Source organism: Engystomops pustulosus, chromosome 10 (assembly GCF_040894005.1).
Source record: "Engystomops pustulosus chromosome 10, aEngPut4.maternal, whole genome shotgun sequence".
Taxonomy (NCBI): domain Eukaryota; kingdom Metazoa; phylum Chordata; class Amphibia; order Anura; family Leptodactylidae; genus Engystomops; species Engystomops pustulosus.
The window spans coordinates 27,790,415-27,808,829 of NC_092420.1; the positions used below are offsets into that span (position 1 = coordinate 27,790,415).

The following is an 18,415-nucleotide window of genomic DNA, read 5'->3' on the forward strand; positions in this document are numbered from 1 at the left end:
CTTTTGACTATGAGTAGATGTGTAGTATCTATCTAAAGTCTATTGTCATTTTTGTTACTTTTTGACTTGTAATAGGGACCATTACCATATGTTGGCTATACAATGACATGTAACCAGAGCCAGACATTATATAAATACCTTCAGTTTTTAATACCAAATCTTTTTAACCTTCATAGAAACTGACAGCGTGTAGTGTACAGAAATAATGGAGCCGCTCCTACAGGATACATGGCACATCATTTTATACACACCCGCACCTACTATTCCCTGCTGGAGAACAATATGTCATTTCTTTCTACAAGTGAAGCTAATAAACCATAACCAATTCTTCGCCTTATAATTCCCATTGAAGGTCATAACTTGGTGCTATGTTACAAGCACCGATACTTTCAGTCCTCTTACAAATCTTGTGTACAACCCGTCCTGGCACCAGAATTACTGCTGTGTCGCAAATAGTGCCAAGTCATATAGATAATTATTCATACGTGTAATAATGCAAATTTTTAAGTCTGATGACAGATTTAGTTTTTGGGCTGTAATTATTTTTGTTGAGACAGATTGAGATGACTATTCATTTAGTGAATTCTCTTCATCTCTTCAGTCACTATTTATAGAATTAAGCCAATGTTTCCAATGTTTCCTAATGCAGATTTTGACTTGAATGCCCTATTGAGTATGTTGCTTATTTTTTTGGCAAGTCCACCAACCTGTTTGTGGAATAAGGACCACGATCTACAGGTTTTTAAAGTGCATTTGCAATTTATAACTGTAGGACCTGGGTTTTGTTTTCTTCCCCAGTTGACACTTCTCTTCTAATTCTGGGGCAGATGCTGCCCCTACTGACATGTAAGTTCCTCTCCTCCAGTATCTATAGAAATAACATTGACTAGTTCAAGCAGTTAGGGCTATAAGACCCCTGCAGGTAAGAATAGCTAAGGTCACACACACTTTCCTTTGGGGACTTTGAGAATGTTTCTGAGTATAGGGTATAGTGCTGATCTTTCTTAAACTACTGAACAATACAATAAACCAATCCTTAGTCACTTCTACAAAACCCAAAAATAGTTGTGTAAGAATTCCATCTCATGCATTGAAAAATAAGCTACAATACATGATCTAATTAATAAAAAAAAAAAAAAAACATTATGATCCAAATACCGTATGTTACCATTCAAAAAACACGACATGCCCTGCAAAAAACAAACCTTTGCTGCAGAAAAAGATATGGGATTAGGATGAAGACAAAACTGTAAAGAACATGTGCTAATAAAGGTGAAAAATAATATGGGTATAGAGAGGTTGTTTTGCCTGTTAATGCATAATGATACAAAACATGATTGTGAAAAACGAGTAAAGATTTTTTCAATAATTATTTAATAATTATTATGTAAGAAAAAAAAATGCAATTCACTTCAATGGATTTATCTATCTATATGTGATAAAATAAAACATTAGGTAATCTAGTGCGACATTTCGCTTGTTTTCTCTGGATGCATATAATAAAACAATGGACATTATTTCATGCCCCAGAAGAAGGGATACAGGGCAAAGCCCAGGTTGTGCTGTACTGACTATTTTAAGATGCACATAACACTTTCTTGTATGACAATAAAACTAGATGAAAGCTGTATTGTTCTATTGTTCTTCGTATCTCCCAAGGTCATCTGAGAGAATGAGGATAAACAGTTATTTGACTGACTTAAACTTTTTTTGACCAAATAATATTAAAGTCCTATCCATGGCACATGTGTTTGTGGAGGGTTGTGACACCTGGTCCCCTTTGGGCAATGGGTGGAGGTTGCTACAAGGTGGATGACACCAGAACTAGTCATCTCTGTCTGTTAGGTAGAGATTGTACAGGCTTAAATCCCATTGCAGTGAACGGGAACAACACTGGGGCACATTTACTTACCCAGTCCGGAGGAGAACCCGAAAGTGCATTGTCCGACGACAATTCACAGTGCCGCAATTCACTTACATCGTGCACCCGACTTGTTGAATGTGTCGCTTCCGCAATTCGGTCCGCCGGAGTTCACCATCTTCCTCCCGGTGCATGTAAGTGCTTGGCTTGTGACAATTTTTAAGTTAAATCCTGTGGTTTGTGCGAATCCGTCGGATCGCCAGACAGTCGACCCGCCGATGCGACACAATACCCTTTTAATTGCGGTGCAAATCCGAAATCGTCGGAATATATCCGACTTTTGTGCGGTCCGTGGACCCTTAGTAAATGAACCCCATTGTCTTCTTCCATTTCTCTGTGTAGTGGACACAGCCCAGCAGTCAGCCATATGTACCCCCTGAACAGTATTACTAAAAAAGTGTAGCTCATAACATGTTGTATACAGCAATTTTGGAAACTCCCTGCAGCACTTAGCTCACAAGGTACCTAAGCATATTCTAGTCAACATATACAGGGAAAACCGCTCCCTCACTATATGTGACAATTGGTACACAAGTCTCCCCTACTGGAGATGCTAAATCACACTTCCTGACTACAACCGCACAGTGGGGGAGATTTAACAGAAGTGTCTGAGAGCATAACTGTTCAAGTAACCAGTGGCAACCAATCAGAGCTCAGCTTTCATTTTCATTTAATTTATAAAATTAAAGCTGAGCTCTGATTGGTGACTGTATATACACTACAACTTGTGGCCCCTCCTGGCATGTGAAACTCTAGAGCAGTGATGGTGAACCGTTTACAGAGTTCCCAAACTACATGACCCAATTTTTCTTAACGCAAAATGCCAACATGGCAATTTAAGAAGTACTTAGCTCTAACTGCTAGGCCAGAACTTTCAATTGTATCAGCATTCAGAGACTACCAATACAGTTGAAAGGAGGAGGGGAAAATAGGATTATTATTGTAGCTTCTGTCCAGGGCCCCCTGAACAGAAAGAATCAATGGGCCCGAAGCAGGAGCTCCAATTATAATATTGGTCCACACCTCCCCGCTCCTAATCCTGTCCCAGGCAGACAGGGATGTGCTGCTTTAAAATAGCATGTTCTGGGTTGCCTGAGATTGCGGGGGGATGCCTTGAGTCTGGCAAATTCTATGCTGGACCGACAGCCTGGGTTTCTACAGTAAAGGGAATAATGGCCATTATTGGCATCCATTCTATAGGATTGCCAACGCTTACATCTGACGGCTACAACCTATCCCACTGTACGCTTCTATTGTTTACATATGTCCTACTATTCAGCTCCTCCCCCCTGGAAGTGAAAGGAGTAGCAAACATTGGCATCAGGCAGTGATTTTAAGATGTCTCCATATATGGAAGTTACATCCTACGGGAACACCCAGAGTGTAGGTTCAGCAAAGGCCAGGGATGGATGTAGTACAGTGGCACCTGTCTCCCATTGTCCTCTGTTGTCCTCCACTAATGTATTCCTTCTTTTGAAGTAGTACAGATTACTACTCTTTTTCTTCTAGTGTTTCCTTCTGTAAGTTACATATACTGACTAGATGAAGGCCAAAAGAGCCTTCTGCCAGTACCGTATAACACTTTCAGTCTGTATGTCAGGAGCTTTCCTGCTGTAAAGGATAAATGCGTCCAAAAAATAAGGTGTGAAAGTAGATTTGATGTAATGCTACTGAAATATCCTGCACTTTTCTCCTACTTTCCTTGACATACTCCAAAACATACTGGTAGGTTGTTTAGATTGAGAGCCCCATGGGGACAGAGACCAATTTGGCAAAACTCAGTGCAACGCTGCGTAATCTGTGTGCGCTATATAAATAAATAATTATTATTATTATACATTTCATTGTATGTTTTATATTTGCTTTTGTATTCTTTTATGACTGGAGGCTATTTCACACACAAGAATATCCAAAAATATATGCAAGAAAAGGTGTTATAGCAAGATTTCCACCTGTTTTGTATAACCACATGTGGTTTTGGCTCACATTAAATGATGCAAAAAAATCTGTTAAAATAACTGAGCCTGGGCTTTACCATTGTCCACAATTCCTTTTAGCATGCATTCTGTGTAGATGTATACATTTAATTTTGTTTTCATTCTTACCTTGATGTTTTTCAGCTTGCAATGCCAACATTCCCTGTTGTCGTAAAGATTGGACATGCACATTCTGGAATGGGAAAGGTACACATAGATTGTGGTTCCTTGTAACTCCCTTCATGCATGCAAATTGTCAGTGTTTATTGCTGTTGAAAGTTAGGCATTCAGTCAACCGGCAGTTTGAGCACTGCATGCACCTTAGTGTAAGTATGCTTGTGCACTCACATGCTGGTACAGGCGGTCCCCTACTTAAGGACACCCGACTTACAGACGACCCCTAGTTAAAGACCGACCTCTATGCCCCCTGTGACCTCTGGTGAAGCTCTCTGGATGCTTTACTGTAGTCCCAGTCTGCAATGATCTGCTGTAAGGAGTCTGTAATGAAGCTTTTCTGAAAATCCCTTATCCAATTACAGCAAAAAGTTTTGAAACTCCAATTGTCACTGGGGCAAAAAAATTTTTTGTCTGGATCTACAATTATAAAATATACAGTTTCGACTTACATAAAAGTTCAACTTAAGAACAAACCTATGGAACCTATCTTGTACATAACCCGGGGACTGCCTGTATTGTCTGCCGTACCCAATTCACCTACTGTGGTACCACCTACTGTAGTAAAGTATATAATATTCTAGAACCTGTGTCATTTCAGTGTTCCACAGAGTACTTTTATCCGATCTAATAATTTCTGTAATTGATGTAATGTATTTGTGTCTTTAAAGCGATTATAGACCGGATGTAACCATTGTATATTTTATTTCTACAGGTGAAGATAGAAAACCATTATGATTTTCAGGATATCGCTAGTGTTGTGGCCTTAACACAGACTTATGCCACCACCGAACCCTTCATAGATTCTAAATATGACATCAGGATTCAGAAGATAGGAAACAACTACAAAGCATACATGTGAGCAGGCACTAACATATCTAATATATATATCTCTAGATTTGGTCTATAGTGAACTTGATTTTAAACCCCGATTGACCCCCTTCCCATGTAAGTTGGGATCACAGTTGTTGGTTAACCAATAGGTCAACCCCCTATTCTATGAATACCTGTCACTGTGGACAAACCCCTTCAAGTAATACAGGTGAATAGATTTATAGTGTCACGTATATGGTACGATGCCAAAACATAAGATGGAAAACAAAATTCCAGAAGGGGGCGCTGATAGTCACCATCAAGTTTCAACCCTCTTGTAAGTTTATCTGCAATGGATCGATAAGGACTGTCATATTTGCTTGAGAAGGGCGAGTCTAGTTTATAAAAGTAGTTTTCACTTACCTTAACACAGTAAGTATTAAAATTGTGGATATATATCCTAATTGGCTACAAATAGTCTCGCCATTTTTATTTTCCTGTTAATGGAGGAAAATGAGGGTTTGTTTTTTACGCAATGAGTTGTGTTGGTCAATTACTCCATTGTTCATATATTTTATTCATCATGTTTATGTTAACACTTTATTGGATGAATGAGAAGACTAAACAAGCAATTAAGCCATTTGATCAGGCCTACCATTCATTGCATGGAGAGCATATTGATTTTAACCAGCCTCCAGTGATGCCTTATGTCCTCTGTACTGGTGCCAAAGGCGATCTGTTCACTTGCTATATGTGCAAAGCCATATAGACAAGCCCTTTTAATCATAACTGCTACATTAATCATTCCTCTAAATATGGCATAAAGGTAAATGCCAGTCAATGTACTGTCTGTATGAGATACCACTTCAGTCCTTTTGGTCTCAGTTTATCTTGTAGTAATTATTTTCTCTAAAGCTACTTGATTTAGTATAAAAAAAATACTTTTCATTCACTAGGAGAACCTCCATATCAGGCAACTGGAAGACCAACACTGGGTCTGCAATGTTAGAACAAGTGGCAATGTCAGATAGGTGAGTAATAATTCCTCTATGTCTTCATGTTCCATAAATCCTCTACATAGAACGCTCTCTAGTGGTCTGCTCTATTTAATACCGGTGATAACTTTCTAATAAACTGATAGACAATAAGAGTCCTGATTATCCCGCCCACACACAATGATTGACAGATGTCCCTTTATCAGTATGTTTCTTTAAGGCTGTCAATCAATGTGTATGGGCGGGGTTATCAGGACTCCCACTGTGTCCCCTAGGAGTCTTGCCAGAATTTACTCAGAATTCTTGATACAACACATATACATTTCTATATAGCACAACTCTGCTGTTATATCCTGCTGTCAGAGAGCATCACAAATCAGCTGACAGGTCCCTTTAAAGCAGTGGTGGCGAACCTATGGCACAGGTGCCAAAGGTGGCACTCTGAGCCCTCTCAGTGGGCACTCACACTGTTTCCCCAGCACATAATTCATCAAACAGGACTTAAAGGGGTTGTCCGAGTTTAAAAAAAAAAAAAATATGTGGCCAGGAGCGGGGTTACTAAAACAATAAAGATGTACTTACCTCCCGCTGCCCTCCCGTATCCAGCGCTGCTGTCGCTCCGGTCCGGGGGCCATGTAAACAAACATGGCCGCCGGAGCAGCGCTGGATTCAGCTTCCGGCCGGCCGTGGCCGGGTACGCCTATCCGTCCCTATACACAGCATTGTGTATGGGGACCGGAAGGTTGTCGCATCCGGCCGGAAGCTGAATGCAGCGCTGCTCCGGCGGCCATGTTTGTTTACATGGCCCCCGGACCGGAGCGACAGCAGCGCTGGATACGGGAGGGCAACGGGAGGGCAACGGGAGGTAAGTACAGCTTTATTGTTTTAGTAACCCCGCTCCCGGCCACATATATATTTTTTTTTAAACTCGGACAACCCCTTTAAGAGATCCTCCTACAGGCCCATGACGTGGCACACTGAACGTTATTTTAAAATGAGACTGCAGGAAGAATAGATGTGGATATGGTCAGATTTTTATTGGAGCCATTGAAGCACTTGCTCTTGGCCCTACAATTCTTCCTGTTCAGTGGGTTGTCAAGTGAAGCTCCAATGGCAATTCGAATTTTCCCTCCTTCTGTCAACGATATTGGTGTCCTCAGGACCGTTGAAAGCTGTGTTACAGCATGGAGTAAGAAGATTTTAATAAGTTAATTACACCTAAATAACATTGATGGTTATGTTATATAGAATTGTTTCCCCTAAATCCCTTCCTCATCCAATCCCTCCCCTTCCTTGGTTGAACTCTTGATGGACAAGTGTCTTTTTTCAACCGTAGAAACTATGAAACTATGAAATAATGCTAGAATTGCTGTGTTGGCACTTTTTAAATAAATACGTGTATAAGGGTTGCAGTTTGGGCACTCGGCCTCTAAAAGGTTTGCCATCACTGCTTTAAAGGAATATATTTTACACTGCTGACGGGGCAATATTTGTTTTTTTTATTCTGCAGGTATAAGTTGTGGGTGGACACGTGTTCAGACATCTTTGGTGGCCTAGATATCTGTGCTGTGAAGGTTGTGCATGGAAAAGATGGCAAGGATTATATAATTGAGGTAACTATACTGCACAGTAACACTGGTTATTTCCTCTCTTTATACTCTATTTAGCTAATTTACATTAAATGACATAGCTTTTGTTAATGGATATCATATTCCATATTACCATGCCTATAGAGTTTGTCCCCCAAATTTTGGAAATGGCTAATTAGTATGGCAATGGTGTTCAGCTAAATCCCTTTCCCATCCTTCTCTAAAGCTTTGACTGCTTCAGTTTTGCCTTTTCATAGCAGAAGGAACCATGTGGATTATACACAATACTGGTATCAAGTCTCTCATCAAGAAATTTTACAAACAACAAAATTTCTTAAGGTTAATAACTACTTAATAAACAGCTTGTTAAATATCAAAATATGAGGAAATAAACTGACTTCTGCCTAATTAGTCACCTAAATCATCTGTGTGGATCGTTGTAATTAGGAAGTAGGAAGTTATTATAATCAGGTTCCAAAAATAGATGACCTCTTAGGTAACACATTGTAACAAATTGATAAAGAACTTGATAATATAAATATTAATATTAATATTAATTTACCTACTCACTCACTACTCACAGTGCTTATATTGTGTTGGTTTACTTCTTAAAGATTACCTCTAATTTTAATTTTTTTTAATTAAATGTGTAGAAAACTTCATTCTGACCCTATTTGTGTTATAAATCAGTTCACATTCACATAAAAACTGTGAAGTCTCTCCTTGGCAAAGCTCGAATAGAGTGTTGCTAAGTGGAGCTTATTCTGTCCACAGTTTGTACTCTACTTGGTTTATATGGCTTTTTATATTTAAGGGAAACTAATTACTGTATTTTTCGGACTATAAGGCGCACCATCAATAAATGCCTGCTAAAACGTCTAGGTTCATGTATAAGGTGCACTGGATTATAAGGCGCAACTGATTATAAGGATGGATGACCAGCAGGGGGCAGACCTGTGCACAGTTCAAGGCAGCTGTTGTCTGTAAGTATGGTTCATAAACAGTATAAGGCGCACTGGACTATAAAGCGCCCCTGAGGATTTTTTGTGCGCCTTATAGTCCGAAAAATATGGTACTTTACTAAAGTATACAGTGTTTACAGTATTTTTTTAGACTGTCAGCTAGAGCATTCGATACACTTTTATCAATTGATGCCTAATACATTGTTTTATACCTGGTACCCTATATTTTAATCTTAATTTTAAAGAGTGCATTTTTTTATTTAATTTAATTTAAATTACAGTAGGTGCAAAAACAAACATCCACAAATAAATGTAGTGAATTCCACTTGATACATCATTAAATATAATTCACTATTTTTGCATTCATGCTCACATAAGAATGTACACATAATATACATCCATCATGACTGCCTCCTCGCTCCAGTATAATAGGGCATTTAGTGTGATGGATTTTATATAGAATTAGCTAAAAGGGAGATGAAAACAGCTGTCACAGAAGATCATTAGGCGCAAATGTTGAGCCGACATCTCATCAGTATTTAGCTCTGTAAAGGGACAATTAGATAATGACAAAATGAGAATATTTTTGGAAGTGAAATGTCATCCACTTTTCATTGGAAAATAAAGTTAATAAGGCGAGGATTTAGAAAAGGGGTTCAAACTTTTACCGGGGGTCACATTAGTCTTATGTTGCTTTCTAAGGACCAATTGTAATTGTTAGTTTATTGAACTATTGGGGAATAGTTACATCAATCTATACAGTCTTACAATTACCACTCATTATAATAACATTCTCCTCTCCATAGACTTTTGCTCTATATATGTGATTTTTAACAATTAGGCTAAAAGATTTTGTATGGATTAGACAGCCCCTCTAAAACCGGTATCAGGATATTTTTAGCTTATGTTCCCCAGTTGGGGACTCCTACTTTATTTATATGTTGCTATACCTCTGATAAGACCATGGATATTTATTGAAATCCATAGAGACCTGTCAGGATCAGTGCCAGTGGATCCTCTGTACCACTACGGACGATGGCGTAAGCTGACACCTGGGACCGCAGTATACGTGGTACCCGGTTTCCACCAGAGCCCGCTGCAAAGCAGGTTGGACATATTGTGGCGTGGTACCACCAGATTGTTCCACAGATCGTTCCAAGACAAAGTACAGGATCATAAGGCAAGGTGGTGGTCGGGGACAGGCAGCACAGGATGAGAGTTGTGGATGTAGCCGAAGGTCAGGAGGGCAGCACAGGAGCGAGGTCAGGAACGGAATCGAGGTCACAATGGAAAATCAGGATAATAGCACAGGACATCAGACAAGCTTTCTCTAAGGCTATGAGGCACAAAGATCCGGCAGGGTGTGTAGGGAGAGGCTGAAATATAAAGGATTCTGGGAAGTGGCCAGCGCCAATTCCGAAGATGGGGACGAGCATGCACGGCCGCCGGACCGGAGGCAGGAACGAGGACACATGAGAATGAGGTGTGGGGTGTTGGAGCACACCGAGGGGGACGGGTAAGCCTGCTACATGGGTCGCTGGAGTACCCGTGACATGACCCCTGATTTGAAAGATCCCCAAAGATTCCTCTGATTACTGTATCACTGATCATTATATACAAAGACCACCCTAGGAACACCCACACCAAGGTCTTATTAAGACTGCCTTAGGCCCTGGGCTATATGACGGAGGATGTGTCCCTACTGCCTGCTTTCAATCTGCAGTGTCAGGACCTTTAGAGGACCTTTATAGGTCCTTAAATGGCACTGATGTACATGTTTATTGAGAGCAGGGGCAGATGTACAAGGTTTTTATGGGTGAAGATCCTTCTCAGTATAAAATTTGGTTGGTAGTTTATATGGCCATGGGCACTGCCCCTCTGGCCCCACCGGATACATCAATAATTGCAATTTCTGGTGGGTCTCTAGCAATTGTACTTATTTCAGGGCTTCTAGGTCATTTTTATGGCATAAACCCCCTGATAAATCTCCCCGCATGTATTTATACATTCCCATACACATTAGTCAGGTGGGTCAGGGTATCTTTCATCTAATGTATGTAGTCACCTAAACTGAGAGTGTTTTACTGATTGTATGATTTTAAGGGTCTGTCCTTGCACCCAAGCCCAGTAGAAATTCACCTGATCATAGGTTTTCCATATTAATTCTGGTTTTGGTAGCATCCCAGGCATTTGGTTCTGGTGCAAATGCTATGTGCTAACCCAACCTTATTGCAAACTCACATAACATCCAAACATGCAGATTAACAATCCTAACCTGCATAATAAAGTACATCAGCAAATTTGTTGCTCAAAAATATATTTAATAGGCTAAATAAATAACATATTGTTAGCAGCAGATTACTCGCTTGTAATAAGATGTTTGTCCAGGAAAGGGATTTTTATGACCATTTTTACACTTCTGCCTATTATTCATTATGTTAACGTAACAGTCAAACAGCTGCACGTTGCACGGCCTGGGTGTTGGCCACATCTCAAGTTGGTCATCGCTTATAGTTGTCCGGAAAAACCCTTTAAAGCAGCTGGTACATTTCATCATCTGATTGCTCCAGTTATGTCCCTAGGAGCCGTCCTTAAACTACAGTATCTTCCTTATTGCTTCCTTATTGGAGATGTCATTTGAGTTTTAAGGGATTGTGCCTTTAAAGTCACTTGTCCATCTACAGGCCAGGAAATCAGTGTTGGAGTCACTGGATATTTGGCTGCCAAGAATTGCAATTATAAGGGACTCAAAGTTCTCTAGTAGCTTTATGGGAATAAATTTCAGGCTGTGCTTATTCACCTCTATGGGAATGCAGGACATGGCCATCCCCACTAGTTGAGAATGTGTGTCTAAGGTCCATTCATATGGAGAATATAGGGACCTATAGTCGCCTATTCTAGTGATCTTTGGGGTTCCTGACAGTCAGACTCTAAAAAATAAGGCAGTTAACCATATACTAAGTAGGACTCGAAGTCCACACATCATCTTCACTATAGTAGGTGCAACAGTCATACATGATGTCATCCCTGGAGCTGGTTGAACAGATACCGGTGGTGAGGTGGGAGTATTGGCTCGGGAGCGGCAACACACAAGGAACGCACATCTCTTCATGATCCCATGTTTGTCATGTGATATTCTTTTATATTTTTGTATGGAATACTAAACGCCGCTAAGATCAGCCGATTTAGCACCTTTTGAAAAGGAGTCCCATAAGATTAGTTGTTTTGTGTTTTTATTTTTTAACATTCACATCATAATTTAAGCACCTTGTTCATGTCATGATATTTATGGGGATAACATACACGTATGTTTTCATGACCACTTTTAAAAAAAAAACCTCTTTTTTGAAATATAACTTAAAAACATTTACTGCACTTGATGTAATAAATGTTTTCGGGTCAGTAATGAATGTCACAATTTGATCTGAGCACTTATATGACCATTTGGTATATTTATTATACCTTTACTCCAAAGCATTATTGAATCCCTTTTACAAATCCTTTGATGTTGTGGTCAGCAATTGCTGCTCCATTTAAGGGGTTGTATGGCCAGAAAAAAACTGGGGGCAGCTGGTGGGGGAGGGGGGCTAGAACTGGGGGCAGGAGGAAGGAGGAACTAGAACTGGAGAAGTGGGGGGGCTAGAACTGGGGGCAGCAGGGGGGGCTAGAACTGGGGGCAGGAGGGGGCTGTCTGAGTGAGAAGAGAGAGCAGATCTGGGGAAGGTTAGGTGTCTGTGAAGGGAGGAAGGGCAACTTTATTAGTAGTTATATTCCAGTACATAGGGGCACTATTATAGTAGTTATATTGTTGTACATAGGGGGCAGTATTATAGTAGTTATATTCCTGTACATAGGGGGCAGTATTATAGTAGTTATATTGTTGTACATAGGGGGCAGTATTATAGTAGTTATATTGTTGTACATAGGGGGCAGTATTATAGTAGTTATATTGTTGTACATAGGGGGCAGTATTATAGTAGTTATATTGTTGTACATAGGGGGCACTATTATAGTAGTTATATTGTTGTACATAGGGGGCAGTATTATAGTAGTTATATTGTTGTACATAGGGGGCAGTATTATAGTAGTTATATTCCTGTACATAGGGGGCAGTATTATAGTAGTTATATTGTTGTACATAGGGGGCAGTATTATAGTAGTTATATTGTTGTACATAGGGGGCAGTATTATAGTAGTTATATTCCTGTACATAGGGGGCAGTATTATAGTAGTTATATTCCTGTACATAGGGGGCACTATTATAGTAGTTATATTGTTGTACATAGAGGGCAGTATTATAGTAGTTATATTCTTGTACATAGGGAGCAGTATTATAGTAGTTATATTCTTGTACATAGGGGAAGTATTATAGTAGTTATATTCTTGTACATAGGGAGCAGTATTATAGTAGTTATATTCTTGTACATAGGGGGCAGTATTATAGTAGTTATATTCTTGTACATAGGGGGCAGTATTATAGTAGTTATATTCCTGTACATAGGGAGCAGTATTATAGTAGTTGTATTCCTGTACATAGGGAGCATTATTATAGTAATTATATTCTTGTACATGGGGGCAGTATTATAGTAGTTATATTCTTGTACATGGGGGGTAGTATTATAGTAGTTATATTCCTGTACATAGGGGACAGTATTATAGTAGTTATATTCTTGTACATAGGGGCAGTATTATAGTAGTTATATTCCTGTACATAGGGGCAGTATTATAGTAGTTATAGTCTTGTACATAGGGGGCAGTATCATAGTAGTTATATTCTTGTACATAGGGGGCAGTATTATAGTAGTTATATTCTTGTACATAGGGGGCAGTATTATAGTAGTTATATTCCTGTACATAGGAGGCAGTATTATAGTAGTTATATTCCTGTACATAGGGGGCAGTATTATAGTAGTTATATTCTTGCACATAGGGGGCAGTATTATAGTAGTTATATTCTTGCACATAGGGGGCAGTATTATAGTAGTTATATTCCTGTACATAGGAGGCAGTATTATAGTAGTTATATTCCTGTACATAGGGGTAGTATTATAGTAGTTATATCCTTGTACATAGAGGACAGTATTATAGTAGTTATATTTAAGTATATAGGGGGCAGTATTTTAGTAGTTATATTCTTGTACATTAGGGGCAGTATTATAGTAGTTATATTTAAGTATATAGGGGGCAGTATTTTAGTAGTTATATTCTTGTACATTAGGGGCAGTATTATAGTAGTTATATTCTTTCAACCTCAAGCAGCAAAAAGGCAAGAATCAGCCCTGTGCAGCAGATAATAAGTATGAATTCCTGATTCACAATTACCTGCTGTATGGCTTCAGACAATTTCCGCCATCATTAATATTGTCTTGTTTGTGCGCTGTATTGTAGTCTGCTCTGATGTCTGTTACTTATTATACAAATGCAGTATTATGAAGTAGTGGTTTCTGGGGGGTATTTACTCTGTACTGTGGTTTTTGGCACATCTAGGGTTTTGGTTAATAGTGCGACCCCCTAAAGGGTAGCGGTATGACAATGCGACCCTTGGGCCGAAAAAAGGTTGTGCAGCCCTGCTGTAGAGGGTGACCCTGGCATTTGGCGGGTACTATTTGTTGAAGCTGCCAGTTGTGGACTTGTGAGGCGTCGGTTTCTCAAAGTAGAGACTCTAATGTAATTGTCTTGTTGCTTAGTTGTGCAGCGGGGCCTCCCAATTCCCTTTCTACTCTGGTTAGAGCCTGTTTGTGCTCTCCTCTGAAGAAAGTAGTACACACCATGGTAGGAAATCTTCAGTTTCTTGGCAATTTGTCACATGGAATGGCCTCAGATTCTAAGAACAAGAAAAGACTGTCGCGTTTCACATGAAAGTTCTTTTTTTCTTGCCAAAAAAAATGTTTGCAGGTTGAATAGTCATTTATCACATTAACAATGTACAGAGTGTATTTATGATCTTTCTATATGCCTTCTTTTATTTTTCAGCAAAATCTGATTGGCTTCTGTAGTCAACTCCTCCACTTTTATTTGGACCAGTTATCTGTAGGCTGGACTCTTTATACTATCTTTTTTTTTTTTTACTAGCGTGTCCTGGAGACAGACATGACATTTTAATCACTCTTATATGATAAACGCCCTATTTCCCAACATCTAGTAAGTTATGTAAGAAAATGAGACGTTTCTTGCCTCATATCAACCTATAGTAATACTAAAGTAAACCATAGCTCTGTTTTCGGATACACTGGTGCGTCATATTTTGGTTAATGATTATGTGAGTCACCGATCATCACAGTCTGTAGATCTGCGTACAACATTTATAGTGTAGGAACATTCGTCTCTCTATGTAATCACTCTTTCCACTGAAACTTTTTACAGGGAACCCGTCAATATGAAAATGTAGTGTAATCGGCAATCCCCATTTTATAGAAGAAGAGGATTTGATCAGAATCACATATAGTCAGAAACTGCAGCAAAGTCTTCAACAGCAAAAAGTAACAAAAACTTATAGTGGTCGATGTATTAAAGATTAGCATCTACACCAGTCCCGGCTGGCGTAGAGTTCAGTTTTCTGGCGCACGTTATAGTAAATTTGGCTGACCAAGGCATCTCATCCCTAGCACACCTTGTTCCCTGTTCACTGAGGGGGGAAAGTAGGGAGTACAAACTGGTTAAGACTTAACCTTTATTAGTTAGATAATATTAAAAATTGAAACACATAATAAGAAGATAGTGTGACCACAGTGTAAACCTAACACCATTGAGTGTGCAAAATAGGTGAAGTTAAAAAACAGTGGAAGACCCCAGACCGCAATATTGCGATCACTGAGTTAGTCTGGGACCCACGATATATATGTAGGAGGCTGAGAAATTGTGGATTGTGGGGTAGTCTGAGTGGACAACCTATCAGTCCTAGAATATTTGTGTATCCGGACTCAGTGGTGCAACTCTGATATATTAACTATCCCCCACTAGCTCTCCTATTGCTGGTTTATTTGATCCGACGCGTTTCCTGATTACATTCATCAGGGATCATGATGAGTTACATTAGTAGACTAGACTTAGATATGCATTTTTGTCTATCTAAACACTGATTCAGCGTCTCCCCGCATTGATGATAGGTGATGACACCTTGTTCCCTGCCCTTACATGCCCATTTTTAAGGACAAAAAGTACATAAGGACCAAAAAGGGGTTGGCTGCTTTACATACTTAATATTTTTAATAATATGTGTGTAGTGTGGGGGGCAGGATATTTGGTAACATACCAATATACATCTACTAATAGTTTTGCAAAGCTTGAAATGTAAAGTTAAGCCCCCTAGTTCAGAAATGCCGTTTACCTCATCAACTGCCATTCCTGTCCATTGGCCGCAGTTAGAGGGTCATGTGATTCTACCTGTCCATTGACTTGCCAGGACCTTATTTTAATATTCATGAATACAAGATTAAGGTCCTGCAGGTTGATTAGTTATGGACAAGTTAGGATCACATTACGCTCCACATCCAGCCATTTTATGGACAAGAACCGCAGCTGATGAGGTAAAAGATATTTATGAACAAGGGGCTATATATTTCAGCAGTGCAGAAATTGTAATCGATCTACCGTATATACTCTTGTATAAGCCGAGTTTTTCAGCACAAAAAAATGTCCTGAAAAACCTCACCTGGGCTTATACATGAGTCAATAAAAAAATAAACTTAAATAGTCACCATCTGGCACCCCAATGCTCGGTGCGACTCCCGGTCCTCGGCGCAGCTCCTGGTGGATCCTCTGCTTTCTTCTCTGTACTGTAACAGCCAGCAGAGACGCGTCCACATGTGGATGCGTCTCTGACAGCTGTTACCACAAAGATAAGAAAGAGGAGCCGTGGGAACCAGAACGTCGGGGAGCTGCGTCGGTCATCAGGACTGCCCGATGTTAGTGCGACTGCAGAGGTCGCACTAACATTTTTCTGGAAGGGTAATTATACTCCTCTCACATTTTTGAGGAATATTTTTAGCCGAGGAGGAGTATGAAATTTTTAGTAATACAATTATATAACTCCTAGTCGTATATATATCTATTAATGTCTATTAACTATCTAATAAACATCTGTGAATTTCTCAATAAAATTGCAGGGAAATCTTAAAAAAAGAATCTACAATCTGATATTATTGTGATCAGAATATGCTGACACTGCACACTAGTAGGTCAGTCAGTGATACATACATAAGGGACATCTAGTTCCTTACGGGATACTATCTACTCAATTCAGTCGACTGCTTCTCAGTACCAGTGCTTTCTGGCAGATGCTTTGGTGAATTTTGAATATTGGTGAATTCACACTTGTGGTAGAATGAGAGGGACTCTACAACCCACACAAGTGGCTCAAGTAGTGCAGCTCATCCAGGATGTCACATCAATGCGAGCTGTGGCCAGAAGGTTTGCTTGGTCTGTTTAGTAGTATCCAGAGGCTGGGGTCCGTTGGAGAGCAACAAGCCAGCAGCAGGACTGCTACCTCCGCCTTTGTGCAAGGAAGAAACAGGAGGAGCACTGCCAGAGCCCTGCAAAATGACCTCCAGCAGCCACAAATGTCCATGTGTCTGCACAAACAGTTAGAAAGCCTCTCCATGAGGATGGTATGAGGGCCCAACATCCACATATGGGGCCCAACACCATTCAGGATGCTTGGCATTTGCCAGGAAACATCAGGATTGGCAAATTCGACAATGGCGGCCTGTGATCTTCACAGATCAATGCAGGTTCACACTGAGCACATGTGACAGATGTGAAAGAGTGGAGAGCGATCAGCTGCCTGGAACATCCCTCTGCATGACCGGTTTGGCAGTGGGTCAGTAATGTTGTGGGGTGGCATTCCTTTGGAGGGCCGCACAGGCCACCATGTGCTCGCCAGAGGTATCCTGACTGGCACCAGGTACCGAGATGAGATGCTCAGTCTCCTCGTGAGACCATATGCTGGTGCGGTTGGCCCTGGGTTCCTCCTAATGCAGGACAATGCTAGACCTCATGTGGCTGGAGTGTGTCAGATTCATTGAAGCTGTGGGCTGTCCAGCTCATTCCCAGACATGAGTCTGATTGAGCACATCTGGGACATAATGGGGGTCATTTACTAAGGGCCCGATTTGCGTTTTCCCGACGTGTTACCCGAATATTTCCGATTTGCGCCGCTTGTACATGAATTGCCCCGGGTTTTTGGCGCACGCGATCGGATTGTGGCGCATCGGGGCCGGCATGTGCGCGACAGAAATCGGGGGGGCGTGGCCGAACGAAAACCCGACGTATTCGGAAAAACCGCCGCATTTAAAAACCGAAAATGTGTCGCTTGGGGAGCGCTCACCTTCACCTTCTATGGGATGGTGCATTCCGGGGCGTTAAGATTATTTTCGGCGCTGCAGCGCCACCTGGTGGACGGCGGAGGAACTACCATCTTAAATCCCAGCCGGACCCGAATCCTGTGCAGAGAACGCGCCGCTGGATCGCGAATGGGCCGGGTAAGTAAATGTGCCCCAATGTCTCGCTCCATCCATCAACATCACATTGCACCACAGACTGTGCAGGAGTTGGCGGATGCTTTAGCCCAGGTCTGGGAGGAGATTCCTCAGGAGACCATCTGCAACCTCATCAGGAGCATGGAGAGGTGTTGTAGGGAGGTCGTACAGGCACGTGGAGGCCACACACAATACTGAGCCTCATTTTTACTTGTTTTACAGACATTACATTAAAGTTGGATCAGTCTGCAGTGTGTTTTTCCACTTTTATTTTGTGGGTGATTCCAAATCCAGGCCTCCATTGGTTAATAAATTTGATTTCCATTGATGATTTTTTTTGTGATTTTGTTGTCAGCGCAAAGTCTTCATTGATAATGAATAGGATGTTTTATTTGAGTGTTCCCTTTATCTTTTTGAGCAGTGTATGTACAGCTAGTACCCTGCATAGATCGTATATATACAGCCAGACACCCCCATAGATAATATATTACAACACATACAGCCAGTAC

At 40.5% G+C, this 18,415-nt stretch overlaps 1 protein-coding gene across 1 annotated transcript in view; it reads left to right on the plus strand.

Annotated features, from left to right (window-relative positions):
* Window positions 1-18,415, plus strand: part of SYN2 (synapsin II) — a 186,703-nt gene that overhangs the window by 127,383 nt on the left and 40,905 nt on the right. The window contains exons 6-9 of the mRNA XM_072128106.1: window positions 4,042-4,104; window positions 4,787-4,929; window positions 5,841-5,915; window positions 7,390-7,492. Of these exons, the coding sequence (XP_071984207.1) occupies window positions 4,042-4,104; window positions 4,787-4,929; window positions 5,841-5,915; window positions 7,390-7,492 (384 nt within the window). The remainder of the gene's footprint in view (window positions 1-4,041; window positions 4,105-4,786; window positions 4,930-5,840; window positions 5,916-7,389; window positions 7,493-18,415) is intronic.